The sequence below is a fragment of the Abramis brama genome, assembly GCF_963993115.1.
Source record: "Abramis brama genome assembly, chromosome: 5".
Taxonomy (NCBI): domain Eukaryota; kingdom Metazoa; phylum Chordata; class Actinopteri; order Cypriniformes; family Leuciscidae; genus Abramis; species Abramis brama.
This window is the reverse complement of record NC_139967.1, coordinates 15,025,901-15,052,318: the sequence shown is the minus strand read 5'-3', so window position 1 is coordinate 15,052,318 and position 26,418 is coordinate 15,025,901. Positions and strand designations below refer to the sequence as shown.

Genomic DNA, 26,418 nt, shown 5'->3' with positions numbered 1-26,418 from the left:
TTTTGGTATCATAACAATCATACCATAATACTCTAGTGAATACTGTAATGAACTTGCATGAACTTGTCTCTTGGGAGGTAGTGTTACAGGATTTGTCTCTGTTAAGGTTTTTTCATGCTCCCCTCTCAGGTACAGCTGCAGTTGCTGACAGCTATTGTGAAGTTGTTCTTGAAGAAACCCACTGAGACCCAGGAGCTGGTGCAACAAGTGCTCAGTCTCGCCACACAGGTGAGATATCCACACAGACGGTTATCAAAGCACACATTTTAGTGAGAAAATGACACTGCACCTATACTTGCTCACACCTTCAAGGGCATGCTCTGGAGGTGTTGTTGCCGCCATCCTCAAACTGCACATCTCAAAAGCAAAGCCGGTTGGCTTGCTGAATCACTCCAAAGAAAACAAGATATTCACAGTTGTTACTCAACACCCTGACACATTTATCCTTTTTAACAACATGCTGTAATTGTTGCTTTTTGTAACCAGAGGCAGACAATAAGAGGATCATCAAACCAGAAAACATTACTTTTGATTTGTAAACATGTCTCAAATGAATGTCAAATTCACAGGAAACAAAAGATGATTATAAAACCACGAGGATTAGTGTCCTACTCCTGTGCCTCTGTTAGACTACATAATGTGCTCCTTCTTAATATATTATGCATGCATATGTACATAATTGTGTTACATAGCAATTTAAACAGTAGAGCACTCTGATGGTCCCGGAGGGTTCAAGCTTTTGGGCCAGGACCCTGAAACCCTGCATTAGATCAAACAGCAGGTTTATGACAGGTTTATTTTTATTAAACATTTCTTTATGTCAGCATGACTCCCATACAATAACCACAATAGTCTTTGTTACTTTCAATATAAATCAAAACTTACAGAATTTAAAGACTTTATCACAAAATTCAAACCATAAATACAGTTTTGATGCTCTTTAATTTGGCCTGACAAATCACTGAACATATTGATTACTTAGAATAGTTTAATGTTTGTGTGTAAGAGCTAGGGAGCATTTATGTGATCTCATTAATATTCAGAGAAGCCATAAGCTTCTGCTGTCAGACTGGGATCTGAGATTGCATCTTGTCATTATTAACTTTGAGGTTCAGTGCCACAGGCTGTACTCGCAGCCAGGGTTCTATCAGAATACCAAATGTCCTTCTTTATCCCAGGTGCCTTTTTATGGCCTCCAGATCTAATTCTCTCACCGCTGTTTTGCTCTTCTGGCGCTCCACTTGATCTTATCACACAGATGAATTGGTGCTCAGGAGTTCTGCATTATTTACATAAGACTTTGTCCTTCAGATGACTTTTTTTTTTGTTGTTGTTGAAAAGAACAGTCACCTGTACTGCTTCATTTTCTCTTCCTTATATACTCACGTCATAAATAGCATATGATTCCCCTCGGTTTTCAACTGGTCAGTTTCACTTTCCCTGAATTTTGCTTGTTTTAATTTTGCAGGACTCTGATAACCCTGATCTGCGTGACCGTGGCTACATCTACTGGCGTCTGTTATCTACAGACCCTGTGGCCGCTAAAGAGGTGGTGCTGGCCGAGAAGCCTCTGATCTCAGAGGAGACAGACCTGATTGAGCCCACCCTGCTGGAGGAGCTCATCTGCCACATTGGTACTCTGGCCTCAGTCTACCACAAACCCCCCAGCGCTTTTGTGGAGGGCAGCCGTGGCGTTCAGCATAGGAGACTTCCTCCTCGTGCTGGCTCGTGAGTCTTTTATTTGTATATTATTTAGTTTTCATGTTGATTTTAGTTTCATTTTTAGTAATTTTTGTGCTTTTTGCCATTTTTCTTTTTTTTTAAATATAGCTATTTAGATTTCATTTATTTTTATTTCAGTTTTAATTCGTTTTCAATTTATTTATTTCCAGTTAATAATTGTATTTTACATATTATATTTTAAAATGTGTTTTAATGCATTTAAAAAAAATATTTAAACTAAAAAGATGTATTTATTTTTTTAATAAATGATTTGATCATTTCTCTCTCTCTCTTAGTGTTGAGAGTGCCGAGAGCCCTGATGTTGGCCAGTCTGGACCTTCTGAAGCTCCACCCGCTGTCATTCCATCACAGGGTGATCTCCTAGGTGACCTGCTGAACCTGGATCTGGCCCCGCCCACTGCCACTGTCCCTTCAGTGCAGCCCTCAATGCAGATGGGAGCCATGGACCTACTGGGAGGAGGTCTGGATAGTCTGGTATGTTTATCTCACGCTGCCTCTCACTTTGCTCCAAACATAATCATCCCTTTATGGTGAAATTTGATTAATTAAGAGGAAAAACAGAGTAATTACTAGAATGAATATACCCATCTGTTCCCTTTAACAGTCTGTGTGTGCGTATTCAGAAGCATGCAGGCTTTCGGTAATGTGTTTGTCAGTTGTTCAGCTTGCACATGTGTTGTAGGACATTTATTTTGTGTCGCTGTTGACAGGTTCCAGAGCTACTTTACTAAGTCGAGATCATCCAAGTGGATTCTGATCCCAAATCAGCCCCCTCACCCTTAAACACACATCCAAAGTCCCTTAACCAGTGTAATTGTGTCTGTTGAGAAATCACAGATGGTCTTGCATAATTGGAGTTAACTTTCCTTGTCTGTATTATATGGAGCTCATAATATGACAAAACGATTTGAATTTGAATTGTGTAAATTTGAATTATTTGCAAGTGTAATCTAACAAAATTGAATTTTAGGTGGTAGTTTAAATAGTTCTGAATTTGATTTTTTTTAAACGAATATTGAACATTTGAAATTTAACAAATTGAAATGTTTTTATGGCTGAATTTTATACACATGTATTTTCAAACAGCTAGTTTTTTTGTTCTGAATACGTATACTGCAAATATTCAGTTTAAAAAAAATACAGATTCAAGTTTTCAAGATGAAGAAATTCGGAACTTCAAATTCAGTTTTCTAAAATTCAAGTTCAAAAATTCAAGTTCAAAAATTCAGATCTTACAGAAAGTAGGTCACAGGTCATCCACAGGGAAGAGTAAAGGATCTCAGATAAGTCGAACAGAGCATTTTGGCTGCACTGCAGTAGTTTTCTGCCGCAAACGCGGTGGTGGTTCAAGAGAATCCGTGTATCTTTCGTTCAGTCGTTTTTTATTTAATATTAAGAGTAGAAAAATGAGAAAACAGCTTGAGTATTAGATTTCTAATATTCTAGTAATAATAGTCCGCTGCAGCAGTTGCACGGAGCTTACACAACGCGTGTATTGCAACTATAGGCTACATTTAATTTTCTCATCAAACAACTAGACTAACGAATGGCTCGGTACAACAGAAGAGCCCAGAAGGGCTTTCTCTCTGTGTAGACCAGCAGTTGGTCTGAATTTGCTATAACCTATAGGCTAGCCTATTTTCCGGACTGTATCGGCTAAGTCACGTTTTATCACGAAACACGCTGTGATTTATTCCAAAGTGACTCAGGCATATATAATGCAACGTTATAACGTTAAATAATCTAAATGTTGACTTTCAAAAGTAGGCGCGCCAAGAAGGCTATTCTCTGTATTTTGGTTCATTTTTGGTGAGCGCCAGAAAGATCTAAAGAGACCGAGACGCGCTAAATCATGTTGTTTTATTTATTTTTCAATGACATGATATTTTGTAGTCATTTTGAATGTACACAAATAAAAATATACATTTTACTGTTTCGAATGATGTCATATTATCTGTATGACTATAAATAACAGAGTATTAAGTTATTTCCCAGCAGTGGAACAAATCCAAGAGATGGCGCTCGCGCATCGCGCTCTACCACAACATAGTATCAGTTCTGGCGTTGCTTCATATCGCAGACTGCTCATTATCAAAATGAAACACAATCAACCAAACATATAAAATGTTATTCTGCCTAATTTAATTGGTCTGTTGTACAATATAAAGGGCAAGCTGTGCCGCACACAGTCCTACTTGTTATTCCAAACATTTACCTTGCTGTGAAGACGCTGATTTAGCCTGGACTCGACTGAAGTATGACGCCTTCTTTATATTAATAGTTAGCATCCACATGTTACATTGCAAATATGAAAACTTTTGACTGAATGAGAGATGCGCGACCGTTTCGATTTAAATAAATTTGTTTAGGCTTGGCGTTTAAAATAGGCTAAATGTTGTTTGTAATAAAGGGCACAGTAGGCTATAGGCTATTTTTATAGTCTATGTAGCCTATATTATTTTATTATACATGGCTACTTATTTTTCATTCTTGTTGTTTTCTGCATTCATTTGTCATACAGTAAGGGAAAATAAAATAGGCAACACGTAGCCTACATGTTAACAGTGTTTATCATGTAAATGTTGTATTTTATTTACAGGTCTTTTACACTATTGCTGAATAGGCTAATATTAAAATGTTTTTTTTTTTTTACGCGTTTCTCTCTCAACATGATCCGGTGTGACTTGCACTCATGTGCATGCGACTTATTTTCTGGCAAATACGGTCAGTTAAAAAATGTTGCTGTATTATTACAAAATGCATAGAGTGGAGACCATTTGGGCAAAAAAAAACAAAACAACAAAAACAAAACATATTGTGTTCATTACCCCCACCCACATTTGGGCTTAATCACTGTTATTATTAGGAAATGTATTTAGGTGTAGACAAAATCAGTTATGTTTATTTATAAATATGAACGTACCTCGCATTTCCCGGACACTAGCCGTTAGTCTACTTCTTTGGCCTATTTTTTTTAGCTGGCCGTTCTCAAAACTGTGTGTAAAAGCTGCAGAGCGCGGAGAGAACGCACAATGGCTTTGCTTTGGAAGTTTTTTTTTTTTTTTTTTGGAAGTTTAGTTGCCAGAGAAAATAACACACCGTTTTGTTTAACATCAATTGATACTCAATATTAATTAAATAAATAAATATAATGTCAGAGAATGCACAAAGCGCATCCTTTTGAGATGTAAATTATAATACATTTTAATAAAACACACAAGGCCTACATCATAAAACTCAGAAGATTATGTATTTTAATATATTATATTATAATACAAATAAAAAGGCGTCATACTTCAGTCGAGTCCCAAAATACACGTATAGGCTAAATCAGCGTCTTCACAGCAAGGGAAATGTTTGGAATAACAAGTAGGACTGTGTGCGGCACAGCTTGCCCTTTATATTGTACAACAGACCAATTAAATTAGGCAGAATAACTTATGTTTGGTTGACTGTGTTTCATTTTGATAATGAGCAGTCTGCGATATGAAGCAACGCCAGAACTGATACTATGTTGTGGTAGAGCGCGATGCGCGAGCGCCATCTCTTGGATTTGTTCCACTGCTGGGAAATAACTTAAAACTCTGTTATTTATAGTCATACAGATAATATGACATCATTCGAAACAGTAAAATGTATATTTTTATTTGTGTACATTCAAAATGACTACAAAGTATCATGTCATTGAAAAATAAATAAAACAACATGATGAGCTGCTTTAGCGCGTCTTGGTCTCTTTAGATATTTCTGGCGCTCACCAAAAATGAACCAAAATACAGAGAATAGCCTTCTTGGCGCGCCTACTTTTGAAAGTCAACATTTAGATTATTTAACGTTATAACGTTGCATTATATATGCCTGAGTCACTTTGGAATAAATCACAGCGTGTTTCATGATAAAACGTGACTTAGCCTATACAATCTGGAAAATAGGCTAGCCTATAAGCAAATTCAGACCAACTGCTGGTCTACACAGAGAAAAAGCCCTTTCTAGGCTCTTCTGTTGTACCGAGCCATTCGTTAGTCTAGTTGTTTGATGAGAAAATTAAATGTAGCCTATAGTTGCAATACACGCGTTGTGTAAGCTCCGTGCAACTGCTGCAGCGGACTATTATTACTAGAATATTAGAAATCTAATACTCAAGCTGTTTTCTCATTTTTCTACTCTTAATATTAAATAAAAAACGACTGAACGAAGGATACACGGATTCTCTTGAACCACCACCGTGTTTGCGGCAGAAAACTACTGCAGTGCAGCCAAAATGCTCTGTTCGACTTATCTGAGATCCTTTACTCTTCCCTGTGGATGACCTGTGACCTACTTTCTGTAAGATCTGAATTTTTGAACTTGAATTTTTGAACTTGAATTTTAGAAAACTGAATTTGAAGTTCCGAATTTCTTCATCTTGAAAACTTGAATCTGTATTTTTTTTAAACTGAATATTTGCAGTATACGTATTCAGAACAAAAAAACTAGCTGTTTGAAAATGCATGTGTATAAAATTCAGCCATAAAAACATTTCAATTTGTTAAATTTCAAATGTTCAATATTCGTTTAAAAAAAATCAAATTCAGAACTATTTAAACTACCACCTAAAATTCAATTTTGTTAGATTACACTTGCAAATAATTCAAATTTACACAATTCAAATTCAAATCGTTTTGTCATATTATGAGCTCCATAGTATTTCCCCTCTGGTCTTCTTTCTCTTTTTTGACTTTCTCTCTCTTTTTTTTGTTTTTTTTTGTTCCTGTCTTTTATTCTCACGCTACACTTGCAGATGGGCGATGAATCAGATACGGTAATTAAACTAAGTGAAAGAAGAAGCAGACACTTTCATATCATGCCATTTCATTAGTCTAAATGGGGATCTGTATATTAGTATGTGAAACCAATGTACTCTTCAGACCAACAAAGGGCTGCTTCAGCTACTTCCATTTACGAGTACATTTACAGCCCCAGCAATGTGCTGTTATTTACAACCACTTGATTTTTCTGCATTTAAAGAATGTCAACATTAGTAAAATATCTCCAAGATGGCTGTGAATTGTTTGTGTTGTCATCACACACCTTGTATGAAAAATCTTGGACTTGATGCAACCACATTTTTTCTTTTCTTTGAGTTATTTTAAAGGGGTGGTTGATTATGATTTCACTTTTCTAACTTTAGTTAGTGTGTAATGTTGCTGTTTGAGCATAAACAACATCTGCAAAGTTACAACGCTCAAAGCAAAGGAAGATATTTGCTTTTAAAGAAATCGTTTTTTAAGGACTACAACAATTTACATAAACCCCGCCCCCGGAACGCGATTTATAGATTATCATGTCAGAATATGCTAATCAATGACTAGAAGACAATATAAATTCATCGACTAACCATTCAGAAATGTCCTGTTGCATTCTACATGTCACTTCTTCTTGAGTCTCTCCATCATTGTCTGACTCCGGTTTGAACATAAAAGGCTTTTTTACATTTTCAGTGTGTGAGGTAATCGGAGCTGCTAATACACAAACACACACACATGAGCTCTTGAAGCTCCGCCCTCTGTGACGGGAGCAGCAGCTCATTTGCATTTAAAAGGACAGACACAAAAACGGTGCGTTTTTGCCCACCTTCAAAAAGTGACAAATTTAACATATTATATAAAAATATCTGTGGGGTATTTTGAGCTAAATCTTCACATACACACTCTGGGGACATCAGAAACTTATTTTACATTTTGTGAAAAGGGCATTATACCACCCCTTTAATAGTTTTAATAACTGTAAAGTTCATGAATATTTATAGAGTCATATATATCCCCAGCATCATTCCCCTCATTTCTTCTGATTTAATTCATTGGAAGTGTTTCATCCATTTCTCATTCCTCTATCAGCCGGGTGTTTCCCACAGGACAGAGGTGCATTCTCCCCAGCCATCTTCTGATTATAGTGAGAGAGAGGTCGGTGTGGGTGTTCTCAGCCTTTTGAGTTCATCCTTAAAAAGTCTGTACTGTTCTTAGTCTAGTCCCTGTTGCCCAACATAAACTAGTCTCAGATCAGTATGAAGAAACCATAAGAGCACCTTTCCTCTTTTATTTTATTTCAGTATTTGAGGTTGTAGTGGTAGTTTTAGTCACACACAAGTAGGCACGTCTCATACAAAATGAAATGTTGAAAGTAGGGGTGGGTGATATGACCAAAATCTTATTTCACAATACAAATCATTTTATGTCACATTAATAATTATATATATATATATATATATATATATATATATATATATATTACAATATAGTTATTTAACAATATAAACAATTGGACAAATACAATAAATCAATGACAGCAACAGTGTTTTAAGTATTTCAGGTACAGTAGGTCTATTTGACAGTAGCATTCAAATAAGGAATACTACAGAAATTGAATGATCAAATGTAAAATAAAACACTTCATAGTCTTCGCTGTATGAATTAAATATATACTGATTTATTAAAGCTACAGAAGTTGCTCAGTCAAGAGCAGTGATTTAATTCTTTCTTTTTTCTTTTTTATTCTTTCCTATTTTTAAGAGCATAGACAGCAGCAGGTATATTAGGTTACTGTCACTTTAAGACTTAATACACCCATCCAGTATACTGACAAACATCCAAATTCTTTCCTAACTGGTTATGTTCACTTAAGACATAAGTTGCTTTTGCACCCGAGGAACCTTTTCATAGTTCCAAGTACCCACTTTTTGGCGTTTTCGCACCGCCAAGGTTCTTGGAACGCCTTTTTAGGGAACTACATTAGCTCCTACTTCAGAGTAGGGTCTAACGTAGCACAATAGGAACTACCAGTGACGTAAGTGTTCGCTAAATGGCCGAACGCACGTGAAAACTGTCTTAAAAAAGCTGTGTAGCCTATATTATAGCTTATATATTATATACTATATAAAATAGATTATAGCCTATATATTTATTCACGAACTAACTTTACAAACATGGAAAACAGTGATAGAAGGAGAAAATCCAACGCAACTTTGAGGGGACCAACCGAAACATGATTATGTTTTTCTGCTCAGCTAGCGACATTGGAAATCAACCACACAGCAAATGCTAATACTTTTTAATACACTGTCTACTTTCTTTGTATAACAGTTCTATCTAATAACATATTAGACAAGACTGGTAAAACAGATCTTCAATTAAAGATGGAGATTGAGAGCGTTCTTAGCGCCGTCAAAATAAATGTCTAAATAACAAGGGTGGCTTGCATCACTTCAGAAAATGGCCATAGGGGAACATTTGGTTCTTAGGGAACCATAGTTCCTAGAACCATGTTCCTAGAACTATCCGGTGTGAAAGCCCCTCTAACCGACTGTGTTTACATGGATACTCGCCAAGACAGGCATTTTGACAATTTTGTGTGCATTTGACCATTCAAGTGCAATAAGCCATGAAAAAGAATGCGACTGACAGACAGCTTTAAGTAATTTTTCATGGCTTATTGCACTTAATAACTATTTTTAACATAATGCACATCACACACATTATTTTCTCATTCATGCATGCTGCTTTATCACTCTAACGTGTCAAAAAAACGTAAACAATTCTGCGTTACACACATATATTTGCATACTGCAATATAAACAATACAACAAAGTAGTTATCAATAGACACTTCACATCACCGCCTCAATATAATCATATCCCCCATCCCTAACTGAGAGTCATTAGAATGTAAAAAGAGTACAGAAACTGTCTCTGAGATGTCTCACAACTTCCTTAGCAGCTCACTGACTTCAACCCACTGAGATAGTTTCCCGTTCATCAACCACGTCATAATTATCACCATCTTTCATGCTCACTGATCCTTACTTTTTGTCCTCTCTCTGTTCCCAGCTGGGAGGAGACATCGGCGGAAGTCCTTCGGTAAGTCAGACAAAGAGTTTTAGCAAAGTTCACCCAGACTTTGATGAATGTGCTTCATCTGAGGAGTATTAGCATCAACAGAGGGGTTTGCCTTCATTAATCAAAGAGCTGTTAAATTACTCCTCCATGTCTTTTATATTAGTTAATTTCTCTGCTTGTCTCTTTCCTGATGATAGAAAGGTTGTAATAGGTTGTAATGCTTGTCTCCCTCTGCTCAGATGGGTGCCGGTCTGGGGGCGGCCCCAACAGCCATGCCTGCTGCTCTCGGTGGTGGTGGTGCTCCTGTTGGAGGTGGATTGGGTGACCTTTTTGACCTTGGTGGGGGTGTTGGCATGCCAACAGGATTCTACGTTGTTCCTAAAACTGTAAGTATAGAATCAATCAATATTCTCAATCAATAACTTTATGACTTCAGCAGTCTTTTATAAGCAGTTTCCCCGCTTTAAGTCAATTTGTAATGCAGCAGCGTTTCCAGGACTTCCAGGACAAAATGTGCTGTGGTGTTCAATAAAAGCTTGACATATTCCAACAGAATGCTGAGCACATTTTTTTTTTAATCTTAAATTAAAAAATAGTTGGCTTAAAAATGCAACTCTTATGGAGACGCTTAAATAAACAGCAATGTACAATGCAATCTGATGCATGTGTACACAGATAATGAGACGAACATAAACACAGACATCCTGTGTGTGTGCCCCTAACTTTTGTTCCCTCAAACTCTTAACCTGTTTATCTGTGGGTTCAGCTGTGGTTACCGGCAATGAAGGCTAAAGGGCTCGAGATTTCTGGGACATTTGCCCGACGCGGTGGGATCATTCAGATGGATATGTCTCTCACCAACAAAGCCATGAGCGTCATGACTGACTTCGCCATTCAATTCAACAGGAATAGGTGAGTCCAGAGGCAGAACGGGTGACTGGGATGGAGATTGTTTTGGAGGTCTCTTCAAGGTTTTGCTTTTCTCTTTGCAGTATCTTCTGTGTTTCTTAATCTGTTTAGAGACCTGCCTGGAAAACATCATGTTCATTTATACTGTTTTTCAGTGGGATCATTCAAGGACATACTGATATTCTAAAGAGACTTTAATGCGTTTTCACATCGATTGAGGACTTCTGTCTAGAAAATTACTTCTCGTTTAGTAAAGCCTGAATGTAGAATATTGTCATATATTCTACTTTGATCTTTCAACTATTACAAGCGCAATTTATAGATTTTTAGAGTGGTGCTTTCTCACTGCCACAATGCTAGGCTGTTGTGAGTGATTTATTTATTTATTTATTTATTTATTTAGTGCATTTCCTATGTACTAGTGTGCAGCATCCACTTGGATGATGCAATATCAGCCACAGTACAATGGTGCCAGTGTGCTCACCACACACCGGCTATAGGTGGAGAGGAGAGAGAGTGATCGAGCCAATTCAGTTGATGGGGATTATTAGGAGGCCATGATTGATAAGGGCCAATGGAGGGAATGTGGCCAGGACAGGTGTTTCTATGTAGTTGCTAAGGTGACTGGGTGGTTGATTACTTGTCCAAGTTGAAAGCATACACCAGTAAGTCTCTGATATTCATGTTCCTGGAAGGTCCCTCTGTCAGTGTACATCTTTAAACATTTGTTTTATCATCTATGTTTTGAAACTAATTTACAGGTTGTGGAAGATAAAACAAAAATTTTAATCCTGAGCTAAATATTGATTTGGTCTTAACTGGTGATGCACCAAAAGTTTGGCAACCAAAAATAATCTGCCAAATTAGTTTTGGAGGGCTGAAATGATTGCTGAAACAGCCTTCCTTTGACTATGTAAGTGTCTGTTTTGTGCACACAACATGGATATGCTACAAGTAAACATGTCAGCAGTGTGTACGCACTTCACCCTGACCAAAAATGATGCTATAGTAGCAAAATGTTTTTGGTTGAGATGTTTAGAGGTGGCTCATTGCTGAAGAATTTACTACAACTGGTGTTGTGCCCTGAACAGCATACGGAGTTCAATTATCCAATTACCCAAATTTAATTATGGAAACATTGTTTTTTTGGCTAAAAGAAAACTTTAATTTTAGATTGATTTAAAAAAGAAATGATTTTGGTGTCAATAAAAGGTACACTGTAACTTTTGGCCCTCTAGCGGTTAAAAAACAAAACTACATGCATTTTGCAGAAGAACATTGTTTTGGTTCTGCGTCTGACACTGCAAGATGAATTTGATTCTTTCTTATAACTAAGAAAAGAGAGAGATTATCCTACTGATCATAAAACATTTACTTCTAGGCTTAAGAGATATAACCAGTTTAGAGTGAAAGGATCTAAAGCTGACTAGCTGAAGACTTTACTGTAGCTATACCCATTGATAGACAAGGTATTTCCTTAAAAAAATTAATTCCAGCACAGTGCTACAACAATCCATAATGAAATGACCCTTCACAATAGATAATGCTGTACAATGAACTCTATTATATAGCTACATATGGCAGTTTATCTGTTCAATAAAATACCATACTCTTCTGTTGAGTAATTAAAACGCCACCTCCGCATTGCTGTTGGACAGCATCGCCATTTCAAATCCTTCAGTTCTTGATATTTCCGAAAAGCCCAGCCAGTGTTGAATCACATTTTATTACGCTCTCTTTTTGCCAGCAGACTCTCCTCTGTTTAGCGGGGGGGGTTTAATATAAAATGGGTGATTCTCCGGAGGTTTGAGATTTAGCATGGTCCAAGTAGCCGAAGAAACTTTTCTCTATTTACGGATACAACGAGACGCGCACGGGCGAGTGACGCATGCAAGCAATTTCCAGGAAAAAACATCCTGCCTGGTCTAAAATATAAACGCTTAATAGGCTTACCATAGTGAGTCAGGGTAAGACAAAAACATGTTTTGGAAGAAGGATTAATGATTTATTGACTCGTTATGTAAATTTTACAAAATAAAAAAAACGTTACATAGTGTACCATTAACTGTGTGTCTCTGTTTTTTTCTGTAGTTTTGGTCTGGCTCCTGCTGGCCCTCTGCAGGTTCTGACTCCTCTTAGCCCCAATCAGACCATTGATGTCAGTCTGCCTCTCAGCACAAGCGGCCCCGTCATGAAAATGGAACCGCTCAACAATCTGCAGGTAATGTGTCCACTGCATTTCTGCACCATTATTCTTCACACACAGTATAAAATGAGTGTTGTGCTGTTACTCATTTCAAGACATAAAGCAATAAAGTAAGCCCTCGGTGAGCAGCCACCCAAAAAATCCACTCCAAATGCAGCAGGGACATTGAGTGTGGGTGGTTACAGAGGGATGCAACTCAGATTCTGATATTCCGTAAAAAAAAATCATCAGTGGTTCCCTTTGGCTGCTTGGTCTCTCGCATTGCTTTTGTCTGCCTTTCTCCCCCTGTCAATTCATCCATGTCCATTTCAGTCCTCTCTCGATCAGGGTTGTAGGTCTGCAGCGGTACAGCAAATAGGTCTGAATTAGCTGCACCTTATTATCTCTCTCAGTGGATCATTCACATTTCTCTCCAGTAACTGCATTTGGGGAATAAATCACAAAGCCCACAGACTACAAGGCATATGCATTGTGGAACAGAGCGATCACTAATTGGTAGTAATTAAACAGAGCGAGAAAATTGTGTCGAGCTTTGGGGACTGTTTTGGCTGGATGAAGCAAATGCAAAATATAGAAAGTAGGAGTTCTCTCTCTTTCTCTCTCTCTCTCTGAGCCCTAAAATGATTATAAGAAGATAGTGTTTTAATCTTAAGATTTTATAGAGCCCCTCAGGGTCCGTCTAATTCCATTTTCAGATTAAATGCATGTATTGAGCTTTCCTGGAGAGAGATCAGTGAGTGTCGTGTTCCGAATACACATTTTAGATCGGCATCAAATGGTTCATCATAAATGCGTCTCTTTCACTTTCCGCTCTGTGCTTATCATTGAAGTCATCAGCAGGGGTTTTAGTGTCTGAGAGAGCTCAGGAGAATGGAGAATTTTATATCTCCTTTTTTGCAGGACTGATGTAACAATAATAATATACCTCAATATCGGGCAGCTCACAGATTCAGCACGTCCTGTCCTGGAGAGGGACAGATTCAGCACGTCCTGTTTGATCTGGATGTGCTTTGGCTTACCGTGCATTTTCAATCTTTGTATGCGTGGATTACAACAGCTGATACTTCCAGTCCTAGAGAGGCTCATGGCATTATTAATTTCACACGTGGCTGCCGATAATAGATCAGTTATTCACTGTAATTGCATCACAGGAAGTGAATGTTACTCATAGACTGGTTGAAATACTTTTTTTCCCTTTACCTTGACTCATTATTTACGAGGCCAATAACGCTGAAGATAAATCTGAACAGAAGAGGAACAGATTCTAATACTTCAAGTTCAACTTCTGACAATTGCAAACAAAAAATGTATTTCTGATTTCACATCAGTTAGTACATTGTCTGTCTGCCTGGTGGTGCTATATAGCATTTTATCTGCAGTTAGACGAGGGAGGCCGGAACATAGCCGGCGTGTGCAGCTCAGAGCGGTTTGGTTGGATGAATTATTCAGAGGTGGAGTGCAGCAGGTATGGATGTCTAGTATGTGGGACATCCTGTCCCTCTCCAGGGCTGCATAGTCTTTATTCTGATGGAAGCTGTGCACCTGCTGTCAGCTTTTACAAAGCTCCCCTGGGTGCCTTTCAATCCCTCATGCTCTCAAAAGATTTACAGCCATAATCAGATACAAATTTGGTGGTGTTGTTTTTTTCAGCTGCAATTACACAAAAATGGAAACAACAAAAGTAATGATTGGTTTTATTTAATCTGGTCTGATTTTTTTTAATGATGTGTTGTTTGTGGGCCCCTCTCTTTTTATTTCTTGCTTAACCCTGTGGTGCTGTTCGGTCATTTTTGACTGAAAGTTTACGTTTATTTTTTTATTTATTTTTATTTACTTCATCGGAATGGTACAAAGCCGAAGGTTTTGGCGCTTGCTGAAAAAAATAATAATTATGGACATGATTCAAAAAGGTTAAATGGTCCTGGAAAAAAATAGACACACTTGTATTGTTCACGGTAAAAAATGACTGCTTTGGAAATGAATGGGAGATTAATTTCATCTATTGGAAACATTTGGTACTGCGCACAAACAAAATCTTACTGAAAGCTCATTTTGTGAGATATCAACATCAAATTTGGAACACAGCTTGTTTAGATTAATGGCTTTGATTTTCTTAGTTTTAGAGTAAAATGTGTTTTGCTAAATATATTTTTCATATGAAAATTTAAAATGGTATTTTTGTGCATTTTTCATAACAATACATGTAAAATGTAATATCTTTTTTCAGCTTCACTCTTTTTTTTTTCACTTCAGCAATAATATGGCAATTGTCATCTTTAAAAAGAGACCAAACTTAAGTCTGTGCTCCAAAGCATTTAAAATTTATGGCAGTTTAAGTTGGAAATTTCATTTTCAGGTCCATGCTCAAAAAATGAATGAATGGATTATAACTACTGCATAAATATAATTTAATACAATAAAATCCCTTAAAAATACAAAATATTAAACAAAAAATATATATTTTGTCGAACTAAAACATAGAACAATCATTTTTTGTTGCAAGAAACATTGACTTTTCACATTTATACAATGAAATAATATAGGCATTAATATAGAATATATTTCTAATTCACTAAGACAGGTGTTTTTGAGTCTGATTATCCAAGACACATTCACTCACTCACTGTTTTCCTGAACTGTCAGTGGGCATCTTCCATCCTCTTAGTGAAGCACTGCCTCTGAGGTATTCGTGCATGTTTGAAGTTCACAAACTGGCGTGCAAATGTGAACTCCACGCACAGGAGCTGAACCCAACCTCTGCAAAGCCACAGGGGGACTTAAAAGAATGAAGAGAGAGATAGAAGCAAAATGTCAAAGAAAGAGATGATCAAAGGACCAGCTTTCCCTACTATTCTGTGGTGTGTTTGTGTCATTCTTTGAAAGCACTGGAGAAAGAGAGGCCCATTTATTGCTGCAAAAATGAAATCCCGTCTGCTCTTAACAGGGTTTAAGTGTCTTGACCACAACCACAGTGTGTCTTAAATCACACTCATAATGTGTTTCTCTCTCTCTCTCTCTCTCTCTCTCTCTCTCTCTCTCTCTCTCTCTCTCTCTCTCTCTCTCTCTCTCTCTTTCTCTTTGTTGGTGTTGCAGGTAGCTGTGAAGAATAACATTGACGTGTTCTACTTCAGCTGCCAGTTTCCCCTCAGCCTGCTCTTTGTAGAGGACGGAAAGATGGGTAAGTGTTTGTGTGTGTGTGTGTTCGTGTCCCGTTAATCACTGCCCGTGTCCTCTCAGACATAAGCATAAGTGGATAAGTGCTTCAGGTGATTGTGACGTCAATCCTTCAATCATTTTTTTTTTTTTTAGTGCGTTCCCTTTTGTTTTTTGTGTGGGTATTGTTTTTAAGTTTGGACTCTTATGTCCATGGGAGTGTGAGCACACGTGCCAGATCTGTGTCTAAATGAGTTTGTAAGAAAGGATGTTTGTGGTTATGTGGAGAAGTGGATGAGTGTGATAGAGACTGCTTATACATAGAAGACTTTCACCAGAAGTCTCTTAAATGGAGTTCAGTCTCTGCAGGATATTATACAGATGCACAGTGGCTGTGTCTGAAAAATACTGCCTTTGCAGGCAGAATATAGTGATAGGAAGGTATCAAGGCACTCTAGAATCAGGTTCGGATTACCCATATGGGCATGTGGGCACGGCTCAAGTGGGGCACCATGCAAGGTTGGAAAAAATTAAAATCCATATGGGTCATTTTTCCTACTTTCTACCAAGAAATAAGTGTATATATATTTTTTTTTTATCTCTAAAGCTCTTTAGACGTGACAATGTGGTGCCTGAGAAGCCAGCCTGAAATCAGTATGAACATGTCCTTTTATCCGGCAGCAAGGCAGCAGCTTTCAAAATCAGACACAGCCAAACTGCATTCTTTTTCATTTTCATCATTTTTTTCACCATTGTCCTCTCACATGAACTCCTTTTGTCCCTCTGCTCCTCAGAACGTCAGGTGTTCCTGGCCACCTGGAAGGACATTCCAAATGATAATGAGGCACAGTTCCAAATCAAAGACATCCACCTCAACTCAGGTAACGGGAATAAATATTTGCCTTGCATGAGTGAATTGGATGGGTAGGCAGATGGAAAGGAATGAAACAGAGGAAATCAAACAAATAAGCAAAGATGGGATGAAAGGAATAGCTCTACCCTTATCTGAGCTTTGTATTATTTCGACTGTCACACTCTGTCTTTTAAATGAACACACTGTCTTCTGTTGAGGTCTGAGGTGGCATGTCTGGGTGTAATTAACTCAAGGCAGGTGTTTTGGGAATGATCCTCTTCCGCATACCTGTTTGCATAAAATAATTGAGAGTCACACAGGCATGAACATGAACACACACTCTCAGTGGTATTACTAATTAATTGCACAGTGGGTGTCTTTAGTGCTCTTTTTAAATCTCTCTCCCTTTTTTGACACTCTTTCTTCTATCCATGTGGCTTGATATTAAATATAGGTGTTTCGTGCATCATTATATGAATCTACTGCCCTCAGCAAAATATTTGTATGGTATGCCAGATTTGAGATTGTGATTCAAATTGAATGTGATGAGAGAGAAAGTCTGAGTGGCACAAAATAATACATAGACTGTAAAGAGACAACACCGCTTTTTTTTGCTTCTCACTGGTTGCAAGTTTAAGGTCAGTGATTTTCTTTTTCTTTTTCTTTTTTACTACTTTTGTTCATTTGAACTTTCTATTCATCAAATTCATCACGTTTCCACCCAAAATATTAAGCAGCACAACTGTTATCAACATTGATAAATAATAATAAGATATGTTTCTTGAGCACCAAATCAGCATATTCAAATGATTTCTGAAGGAAAGCCTGGAGTAATGATGCTGAAAATTCAGCTTTTCCGTCACAGGAATAAATTACTTTTAAAATATATTAAAATAGGATACAGTTAAAGGATGCAGTAAAACTGTTACTGCACTTTGGGTCAAATAAATACAGTCTTGGTGAGCATAATTGACTTTTCTCAGTCATCTGGTCACATCTGATTCAAACTAATCTTTTGAGATTGTTCTTATTAGTGAATTGGTGAAACCAGGTATTGTTTATAGTTGTTTATCTCATTGTGCAGATTAATCATTTTGTTCTATGAAAAAAGGCAACTCAGACATTCCACTTAAGATCTTTTGTTGAGTGAACTATTCTTTTACATCAGACTAATTACTGACTGGTTCATATGACAACATATAAGTAAAAATACACATTTGCAACAGAGTTGCCATAGAGACTCACTCAGGTTCAGTTTGTCTTTAGAAAACCTGCTGTGTGTGTCTGTTTTGTTAATGAGTAACTTCTCTCTCCTCACAGACGCGGCCAGCAACAAGTTGCAAGGCAGTAATATCTTCACCATAGCCAAGAGAACAGTGGAGGGGCAGGACATGCTGTACCAGTCCATCAAACTCACCAATAGCATCTGGGTGCTGGCAGAAATGCGTGTGCAGACTGGAAACCCCAACTACACGGTAAATGGAAACAAAGAGAGATCAAGGGTGTTGTAGTGACTTTTGAAAGTATCTGAAGAGACTAGCAAAGTACCACTTGAACACACACACACACACAGGTCGATAAAGACAAGAGGATGTGCTGGAGGAGACAGTAGCAGTCGCGCGTCAGAGAGTGTGTTGCTCAGAACGACTCCCCTGTTACTTCCTAATGAGTCATGCGGGAGAATGATTTGTGCTTGTGTGCACGCGTAAGAGAGGAAAAGGGTCAGAGCGGAAAGGACTGCTGGGAAGATCAAACACTGTCTTAAAACCTAACAAGCTGCATGGCTAGATAGCATTTTTTGGCATTATAGATGCCTCATTGTCTAGTCAGGCTGCACTCTAGGTAGAGACTCAGCCATCGCGTTCAGAGAGAGTGTTTGGTGAATCCTGGGTGGGTAAAAATCAGAAAGGACGATTGTCAAGAAAAAATGTCAATCCTCCTGCCAGTCCTTCCTCCTTTTGGTTTGTGGGATTTGCCAATGCGGAGTGTACGCTTCTTCTCTCTCACGTTCCCTTTACCATTTCCCACATGAATCATGCCTCAAGTGCAATTGTAGGGAACCAGTTCTTCTCTCAGATCTCAAGTATACCTAGAATTGTATACCCCAGCATGCTTTATTCCCAGTAGCAGAATATGCATCCACCTGAGAGAATTATTTATCATTATATTATACATTTACTTATTTTCCCTCAGTTCATTAGCAAGTCCAGCTTTTTCATCATAACATGCAATTTTTTTTGTTATTGCACCAGGATGTGCACTTTCCATGAATAGCGTACACATTGGTGTGCCATTACTTTTCTTTTAATCAGTGGCGACACAAATTCAGTGTTCTTTCAGAGTAACAATCAGATATGTTACATAAACTATTATTTAACATAAAATGAATCACATCAAATGCATCTAGCCCCTACCAAGTGCTTAATTTATGCTAAATCTGCACCATGTGCACCTGTATCCTCTATCACATCTTGTTGTCTACGTGATTGATGAGTATAATTTGTGTTTTGGTTTTCCTGTTTGATTTTGTTGTATTTTTTTTCCTGTGTGTTTGCTCATCTCTCCACTCACCTTTGATGATGACATCACAATGCAGGAAATAGAGGTTGGGTGTTTTTCCCCAAAAAAATCTTAAACTTAACTATCTTTTACACTTTTCTTTCTTTAAATGAGCATGGCCCTTTCTTTTAGGTCCACGATCACCAGTAAAGCAGTAAAGTCCACTGAAACATAGTGGCATGTCGATAGTAGTGGACATCACACTCATGTGACCTCCTATAAGAGCAACTGTTTTGAATGATCAAGCAAATCACAGTATGAGAATACTGTAGACTTGTTCAAATATATATTTTCTAGTCCTTTTGTCATAATAGAAAAGCATGGCATTATAGGAAGACACAGAGATTGTGTACATAGAATTGTTTTCCAGATTTCATTCCAGGAAAAATCTAATTGAATAGCCTTAATCAAAGGAGTTGCTCTTCAATGGGAACCCACCGACTCACGGCATGTGCTTTTAATGTGCGCAAGTCTCACTCTGCTATTCACACACCAGCGTTTCCTTCAGCGCTTTTAAGCGGCAACATTCCACCACTGCTGTTGTTAAATCTACACTGCCACCATAAAGAAATGGGAGTTATGGGCTGCCAGTCTGAATTAAATGTGATTGGATAAGACGGAGTATTAGTTCTTCTCGTGGTTGCTTGCAAAAACAAATGTATTGCATAACCAGTGTAGTCCGATTCTCGAGTAAATGACTCTGAGTCGCTTCTTTTAATGAATCGTTCAAGACAACTTACAAACATTCTAATAAATCTTTCATTGAATAAATTTGCTATGTTCATTGTTAAATCTGACTGACCCATTTGAACCACAAGATATTAACTGTACAAGAAGAGATTTCTGTAGGAAACTGACACACAACACATCTGTATGCATCTGCTAATCTTCCTGCTCTCTCCTCACATTCTAACAGCCACTTTAAGAGGCAGAACTGTTACTCACGGCTCAGACGCACAGTCCATGAATCATGGTTGTTTTGTTCCTGGCCGATGTGGCACATAAACAATATTTGTCTGAAAGGACAGAAAAATGTGGCCATGTATCTATACTTTTGTGAGATGTTGTGTTTTCTAAATATCTAGCAATGTTTCCATTAGTTACAAAGCTCTACAATTTGTCACTGTTCTTGGTCCCTATGGCAACCAGGCGTCCAATGGCACGGCCCGGTTCCCCTTTACACGCGGCAAGCATCTAATGGCAGGGATCTGTTAAAGCATTCCTCCACAGACCTCCGTGTAGCACCCCGCTGCTTCCACTCTTCCTGTCATCCCACCATCTCATCTGTTTTCATTTGCGCTTTGATTACATTCTTCCCTATTGTCGCAACCCGCTGCTATATCTCCAAGACTTCGAGTCACACCATCAGTTCTTCCTCCTTTCTGTGGTTCATGCCCACCACCCACCTGTGCAGTATCTCTCTTTCTTTCTTTTTCTCTCACTTCATCTCTTGAGTCAAATTATAGAACAATGCAACTGTTAATAAAACGCCTCTGCATACAGGAAGCTGATGCCACAGAGCAAGTCAGCACCAATGTCCTCGCTGTGTCTGTGCGCGCACTCACTACATTCTGAGTGAAGCTAAGACAAAATCCTCCAAAATCTGGCAGAACTAATGGAAGCTTGAAGTGGAGTAGCCTGGGGTTTGATTGATTGACTCAGTTTATTCATTCATCTAATTAAAATCCTGCTGGTGAGGTGTTGATCTCTAATGAGCACATTAATTTATATTTTATATATATCTATGTCCAGTATATTGCATTTTCATTTTATTATACTTTTTAATAAATGTGAAAATTTATAAGATTAAAAAAAAAATGAATTGGAAGTGACAGTAAAGACATTTATGTAAGGGATACACAAAGCATAGGGGTTTTGCATCACCCTGAAGGCGTTTATTCTGCAATAACAACCGACTGGGGGTACATTATCCTGCTTATTACATGGCTACTTGCTGCATACGTAAATAATTAGACACGAAATATTGACTTGAGTTAACATATTTTATTAGGTCTTTAAGTGCAAAGCTTACGCAGAGAGAGCGGTTGCTAGCAAGTGGCAAGTTCAAACTGGACTGATTTAAGGGATACGGTACAGCCATGCCACTTATTGTACAGCATTTCACCACATAAATAATTATGGAGATAAGAGATATTTATTTGAGAAGAAATTGTTTTAAAATTGTACCCATTTATTATCAGATAATCCATCACAGTGTATCCAGCTGCGTTTGTATTGAAACAAGAGAGCGAGTCTGTGATGGAGGACAAATAATTGTATACAAAATATTGATTTGAGTTATATACTTATATTTTATAAGTTCACTAAATGCAAAACTGAGTAACACACCGCTGGATGGCGCGATTGACCAGTCAGAATCAAGTATTCCACAGAGCCGTGCAATAAAATATTTTAGGTTACTCTTTATTTTATAATGTCCTTGTTACACGTTATAATAGTAATAATTATAAATTATGCATAATTACATGCAACCTAAACCTTATAATAAATACATGTAGTTAATTATTACTCAGTACTTAAATGTATAATAACACTCTAACACGACAGAAGTAATTCTAACAACTTTCAAGAAAAAAAAAAAAATCAGAAAAAAGTCATCATGTATCATGGTTTCCACATAAATATTAATTTCTGTGACACTGAAGACCACTGAAGGAGTAATGACTGCTGAAAATTCAGCTTTTACATCACAGGGATAATTAACCAAATTATAAATAATTTATAATATATCATTTTAATAATTCACACTATTACTGTTTTTACTATATTTTTGATTAAATAAATGCAACCTTGGATTTTTTATTATATAATTTATATATATATATATATATATATATATATATATATATATATATATATAAAAAATCAATCAGTTTACATTAAATCAACTGTGAAGTGTTTGGACAGAAACAGACAAATGTGTTGCATCGTGCTTGGCCGGCACGGTGTTGCGATTCTCTAATGTAGGCACTGATTTTTTAAATTTTTTTTTGGAAGCCTCACAATCACAAAATCCCTGTGGAAAGCTGCATGGTAATCTTATAGAAACCCAGAGGGAACTATTGAGTTTGGGAGGGATAAATTGTGCCATTGATCTCTCCCTCGCGCTCATCTCTTTCCCTTTCGCACTTGTGATGTCTTATTGCGCTGTACCCACGGGCTTTCTGATTATCCTCTGTATGATTGGTGTGTGAGAATCCTGGAGTCGGCTGCAGCGCTCACTTGACAGAGGAAGCAGGTGTCGCAGTAGATGGAGTTCTCCACTCAGGCCGACCTCTCCAAGCACACTTGCTCCTCTAACATTAGTCTGCATGTGTTTGTCTATTACTCTGTTATTGCCATGTGAGATCACATTAGGAGGAATGGCTTTTTATGTGTCTTTCACCAAGTAAACAGCTTGCTTATGAATTTGCTACAGGTGGTTAGTTTCAATTGTTTCTCTAAAAAGAGTAAGAGCAGAATCATTCTAAACCATTCAAAAGTTTTTTTTTTTAATTATAATTAATAAATAATAAAAAATAAAATAAATGCATTCTGTGTGAATGGCCCCTAATATTGTATGCTGATTTGGTACTCAAAAAACATTCATTATCAATATTAAAAACAGTTGTGCTACTCTGATACCAGGATTCTTTGAATAGAAAGTTCAAAAGAACAGCACTCATTTGAAATGGAAATCTTTTGTAACATTATAAATATCTTTACTGTCACTTTTGATCAATTTATTGCATACTTGAATAAAAAAAAAATCTTAATAAATGATCCCATACTTTTAAATGATAGTCTACTTTATTTATATATACTTGGTGCAAACATATATTTAAGGTGGAGTACTGATGTGCTTTCAGACTTCTCAAGTTCCCTTTTTCTTCAGCTAGTAATATGGCAAACTGGAAGTGTTAGTTGTAAAGTTGAAGCTGGTTTTGGTCTACATGGCAATGTTTGTAATTTTGTGCTTGTGTAGTTGCTCTTGGCACATTGAAAGATTTATTTTGTAATAGTGTGTTGGCAGGCTTTCAGCATTACTAGTGTTTCCTAGTTTCTTTCACCTTCTTTTTTTTCCACTTTGGAATGTCTTAATTTTCCTAGCATGCACTCAAATCTTCATATCTTAACATTTTTCCGAAATTTAAATCAACGTTTGATACTTGCTGATGTGTCTTTCATTTATTTGAATCTCTCTGTCTCTTTCCTCAGCTGTCGATAAAGTGCAGAGCGCCCGAGGTCTGTCAGTTTGTGTACCAGTGCTATGAGATGGTGCTGAAGAACTGAAATGGAGGGAACCAAGAGGAAACCGCAGGTCCTGGGCGTCGTTCGGGTGACTGAAAACTCAAAATTTGATTGGACCAGTCAGAGAAAGAACCCCCACTGTCTTGCATTTCCCTCAGACTGTGCTTTTAGCATTGACTGAATCCCAAGGAATTTTTCTTCATTATTTTGTCCATTCCCAATACCCTTCTTTGTCCCTTCTGTTTCCATCCTTTAGTTGTAAAATCTCTCTCTGAAATGTGACACACAAAATATAAAGACATCATCTTTATTTCACACATGTGCAGGTGTTATTTTCTGCTAATTTCATTGCCTGTACTACATGATGTGTATTCTGGCTGCTTGTTTTTTCCCCTCATGGAGCAGAAGATCTCCGAGTTTTAGAGCAGCCTGTATTCATCATTCATCCAGTGATAGGAAGGGTATGTTTACTACAGTTGAGAGAAACCTTTCAACACTGCTGTGTTTAATTTAGTCTTCATAATCAGACGATGGGTCACTTGGTTTGTGCGAGTCATTGAGGTTCAAATATTGATTTATTTATTTACTTCTGTTGTAGTAAAGCTCCTCTCCCACATTTCATTAGTAATTTAGATCTCACACAATTTCTTTTAAGGGAATGCTGTTTATCCAGAAGCACTACACAAATGCTGAGTTTTTTATCTTCAGATTATGTCTGTATTTTGTGACTAAGATCGCAGTCATTTTTTGTCATTAAGATGGGTTTATTTTCTGTCTTTTGTGTTCTGTGTACCAGTTTGTGTGTGTGTGATTTGGAGATGTAACATTCTGCATGTTGTGTTCCCTCTTCTGGCAATCTTCCCTGTCCTTCCTCATTCCCGCGTTTGTGTCTGTGTACATGCCCACATATTCGGGGGCTTGTCAATTCAGTGTGTGTGCGTTGATCTGTGAGGGAGACTTGACTCCAAAGATCATTCTGCAGAAAACGATTACTTTACGGTATGAATATCTCATATCACACAACGCAATGCATCTGAAGTGTCCTGCTTTGCAAAGCTACTTGTTCGTCAAACATGTTTCTTATCTCATTCTTTATGGGACATGAAGTTGTGGTTAAACCTCTATGCCCATGTGATGTTTCATTTTGTTTTTAAAACCATATTGGCAAGGGTGATCAGACCTCTCTCAAGCATAATGTAAAATGCATACCGCCAGACGAAACACTGCTGATCTGACACACATAATGCTGTGTGTGTACACTTAAAAGTTCCCAAATAATATTGATTATTGTTTTTCTTTTAATCATAGTTTGTTTGTTGATTCTTTATGTATGTGTGTTTTATTCTATAGGTTTAGTCATAGGGTGACTACAAGGAGATTTCCAGCAAAGAAATTTGCTTTACTTTTTGTTGGATTCTGTCATAAATGCATCATCTGTTATGGAAATTAAAAAGTATATAACCCATTGATTTAAAGTGTAATTATTCCAGCCTGGTTTTAAGGTAAAAAAATAAATAAATGAATAAATAAAATGTGAATTATGGCCATTCTTGAACTCTTAAACCCTTAATAACTTGGCTGAAAATCCTTCAAAAATCTCTTTGCAAATGTTTATGCAATTTTTCATATTTAATACTTTGAGTACTGACCACTGTTGACTGCTTCAGTTATAGTTGTAACACACTTTGTTTTATTCATTAATAATCTCAGGAAATATGATTCAAAATAAAACGGGCATCATGCTACAAACTATTTAAACTAGACTTCAAAATATCACCTTTTTATATATTCAGGGAAAATTTAGAAGTAAATGTGAAATCCTGGGGGGAGCAAGCTGAACCTGTATCACATCTAATGACATGTTAACAAGTCAAGTTAGTAGGCGGAGGTTGAAAAGGTTTCAGGAAATATCGTTTATTATGGGTTCCAGGCATGTATCACCCAGTTATTCACTAAAACAACTCCATAGTTGGTAATTACTCTTAATAATTGGTTGTGTTGTAGTGTAGTTCTGTAGTGCTTATTTCTGTTATGTTTTCCCCTGTTCTATTCTTTTTCTAACCTTTGATAGGCATGAACATATACCCCTTTCATTTTAACCCTTGTTAAACTCATGTTCAAGCACAATTTCCTATTTGTGTTGACCTGCCTGGTGATGAAATTACAGTGCAATGTAGTCATATAGGAGCTGGGGGCCTCATGTGTATCCAACCATATAATTTAGTGGAAGTGCAATCATAAACCAAACCTGAAGTGCAATTTTAAGCTGATGGCAAGCAATCTAAGCAAAGAAAGGAAGAGAGAAGGTTTGGAATGTTATTTATTGCTTACAAATGAACTCAGCCTCTAGCCTATGTCAATCGAACACTGTTTAGATGTTTCAAGCATTCATGACTGTTAAATTGATATTCCTGTTGCATTGTGTGCATATTGACAATTTGAGAACTGCTCCCACTAATTTCAGTGGATTTGCCTTCATGCATCAGGTTTAATGATGGCCTGAAGCCTGGACAGAAAAGGGGAAAACGTCATTAAAATATGGACTGAGAGGACAAAACCCCAGAGAAATTAATCTTTCTTGTGTAAATCAAATTGGACTAATGGGTGAATGTATTCCAGTTAGTAATCCAGATATCATTAGATTATTACGGCCCATGCTATTTTGATACTCAACTTCTATTACCCAAAAGCTCCTCATCCGGATTAGAGAGACCGTGTGAATATATTCCTGCAGATGACAAAGCAGATTTGCAGAAAGTTAATCACAACTTTATGTAGCCTACTTAGGCTACTGTGTCTTAAGTTCCTGCATTTTCTCTCCCGAGCGGAAGTGGAGTTGTGTGGTGCGAATTTGAGAAGCGGTTTTTGAAAACT

The 26,418-nt window shown here is 37.3% G+C and overlaps 1 protein-coding gene across 7 annotated transcripts in view; it reads left to right on the top strand.

Annotated features, from left to right (window-relative positions):
- The window catches only part of ap1b1 (adaptor related protein complex 1 subunit beta 1), a 36,584-nt gene extending 11,571 nt beyond the window's left edge, over window positions 1–25,013 (top strand). For 3 of the 7 annotated variants that reach the window (XM_084115007.1, XM_084115008.1, XM_084115006.1), the window contains exons 12-24: window positions 130–228; window positions 1,469–1,728; window positions 2,019–2,217; window positions 6,524–6,544; window positions 7,620–7,685; window positions 9,605–9,634; window positions 9,853–9,999; window positions 10,380–10,525; window positions 12,614–12,743; window positions 15,822–15,906; window positions 16,676–16,762; window positions 18,055–18,209; window positions 23,512–25,013. In XM_084115007.1, the coding sequence (XP_083971133.1) occupies window positions 130–228; window positions 1,469–1,728; window positions 2,019–2,217; window positions 6,524–6,544; window positions 7,620–7,685; window positions 9,605–9,634; window positions 9,853–9,999; window positions 10,380–10,525; window positions 12,614–12,743; window positions 15,822–15,906; window positions 16,676–16,762; window positions 18,055–18,209; window positions 23,512–23,586 (1,500 nt within the window). In that variant the 3' untranslated portion in view covers window positions 23,587–25,013. The remainder of the gene's footprint in view (window positions 1–129; window positions 229–1,468; window positions 1,729–2,018; window positions 2,218–6,523; window positions 6,545–7,619; window positions 7,686–9,604; window positions 9,635–9,852; window positions 10,000–10,379; window positions 10,526–12,613; window positions 12,744–15,821; window positions 15,907–16,675; window positions 16,763–18,054; window positions 18,210–23,511) is intronic. The other 4 variants (XM_084115011.1, XM_084115009.1, XM_084115010.1 and 1 more) reach the window with 2 other exon arrangements.
- Window positions 25,014–26,418: the final 1,405 nt, after the last annotated feature.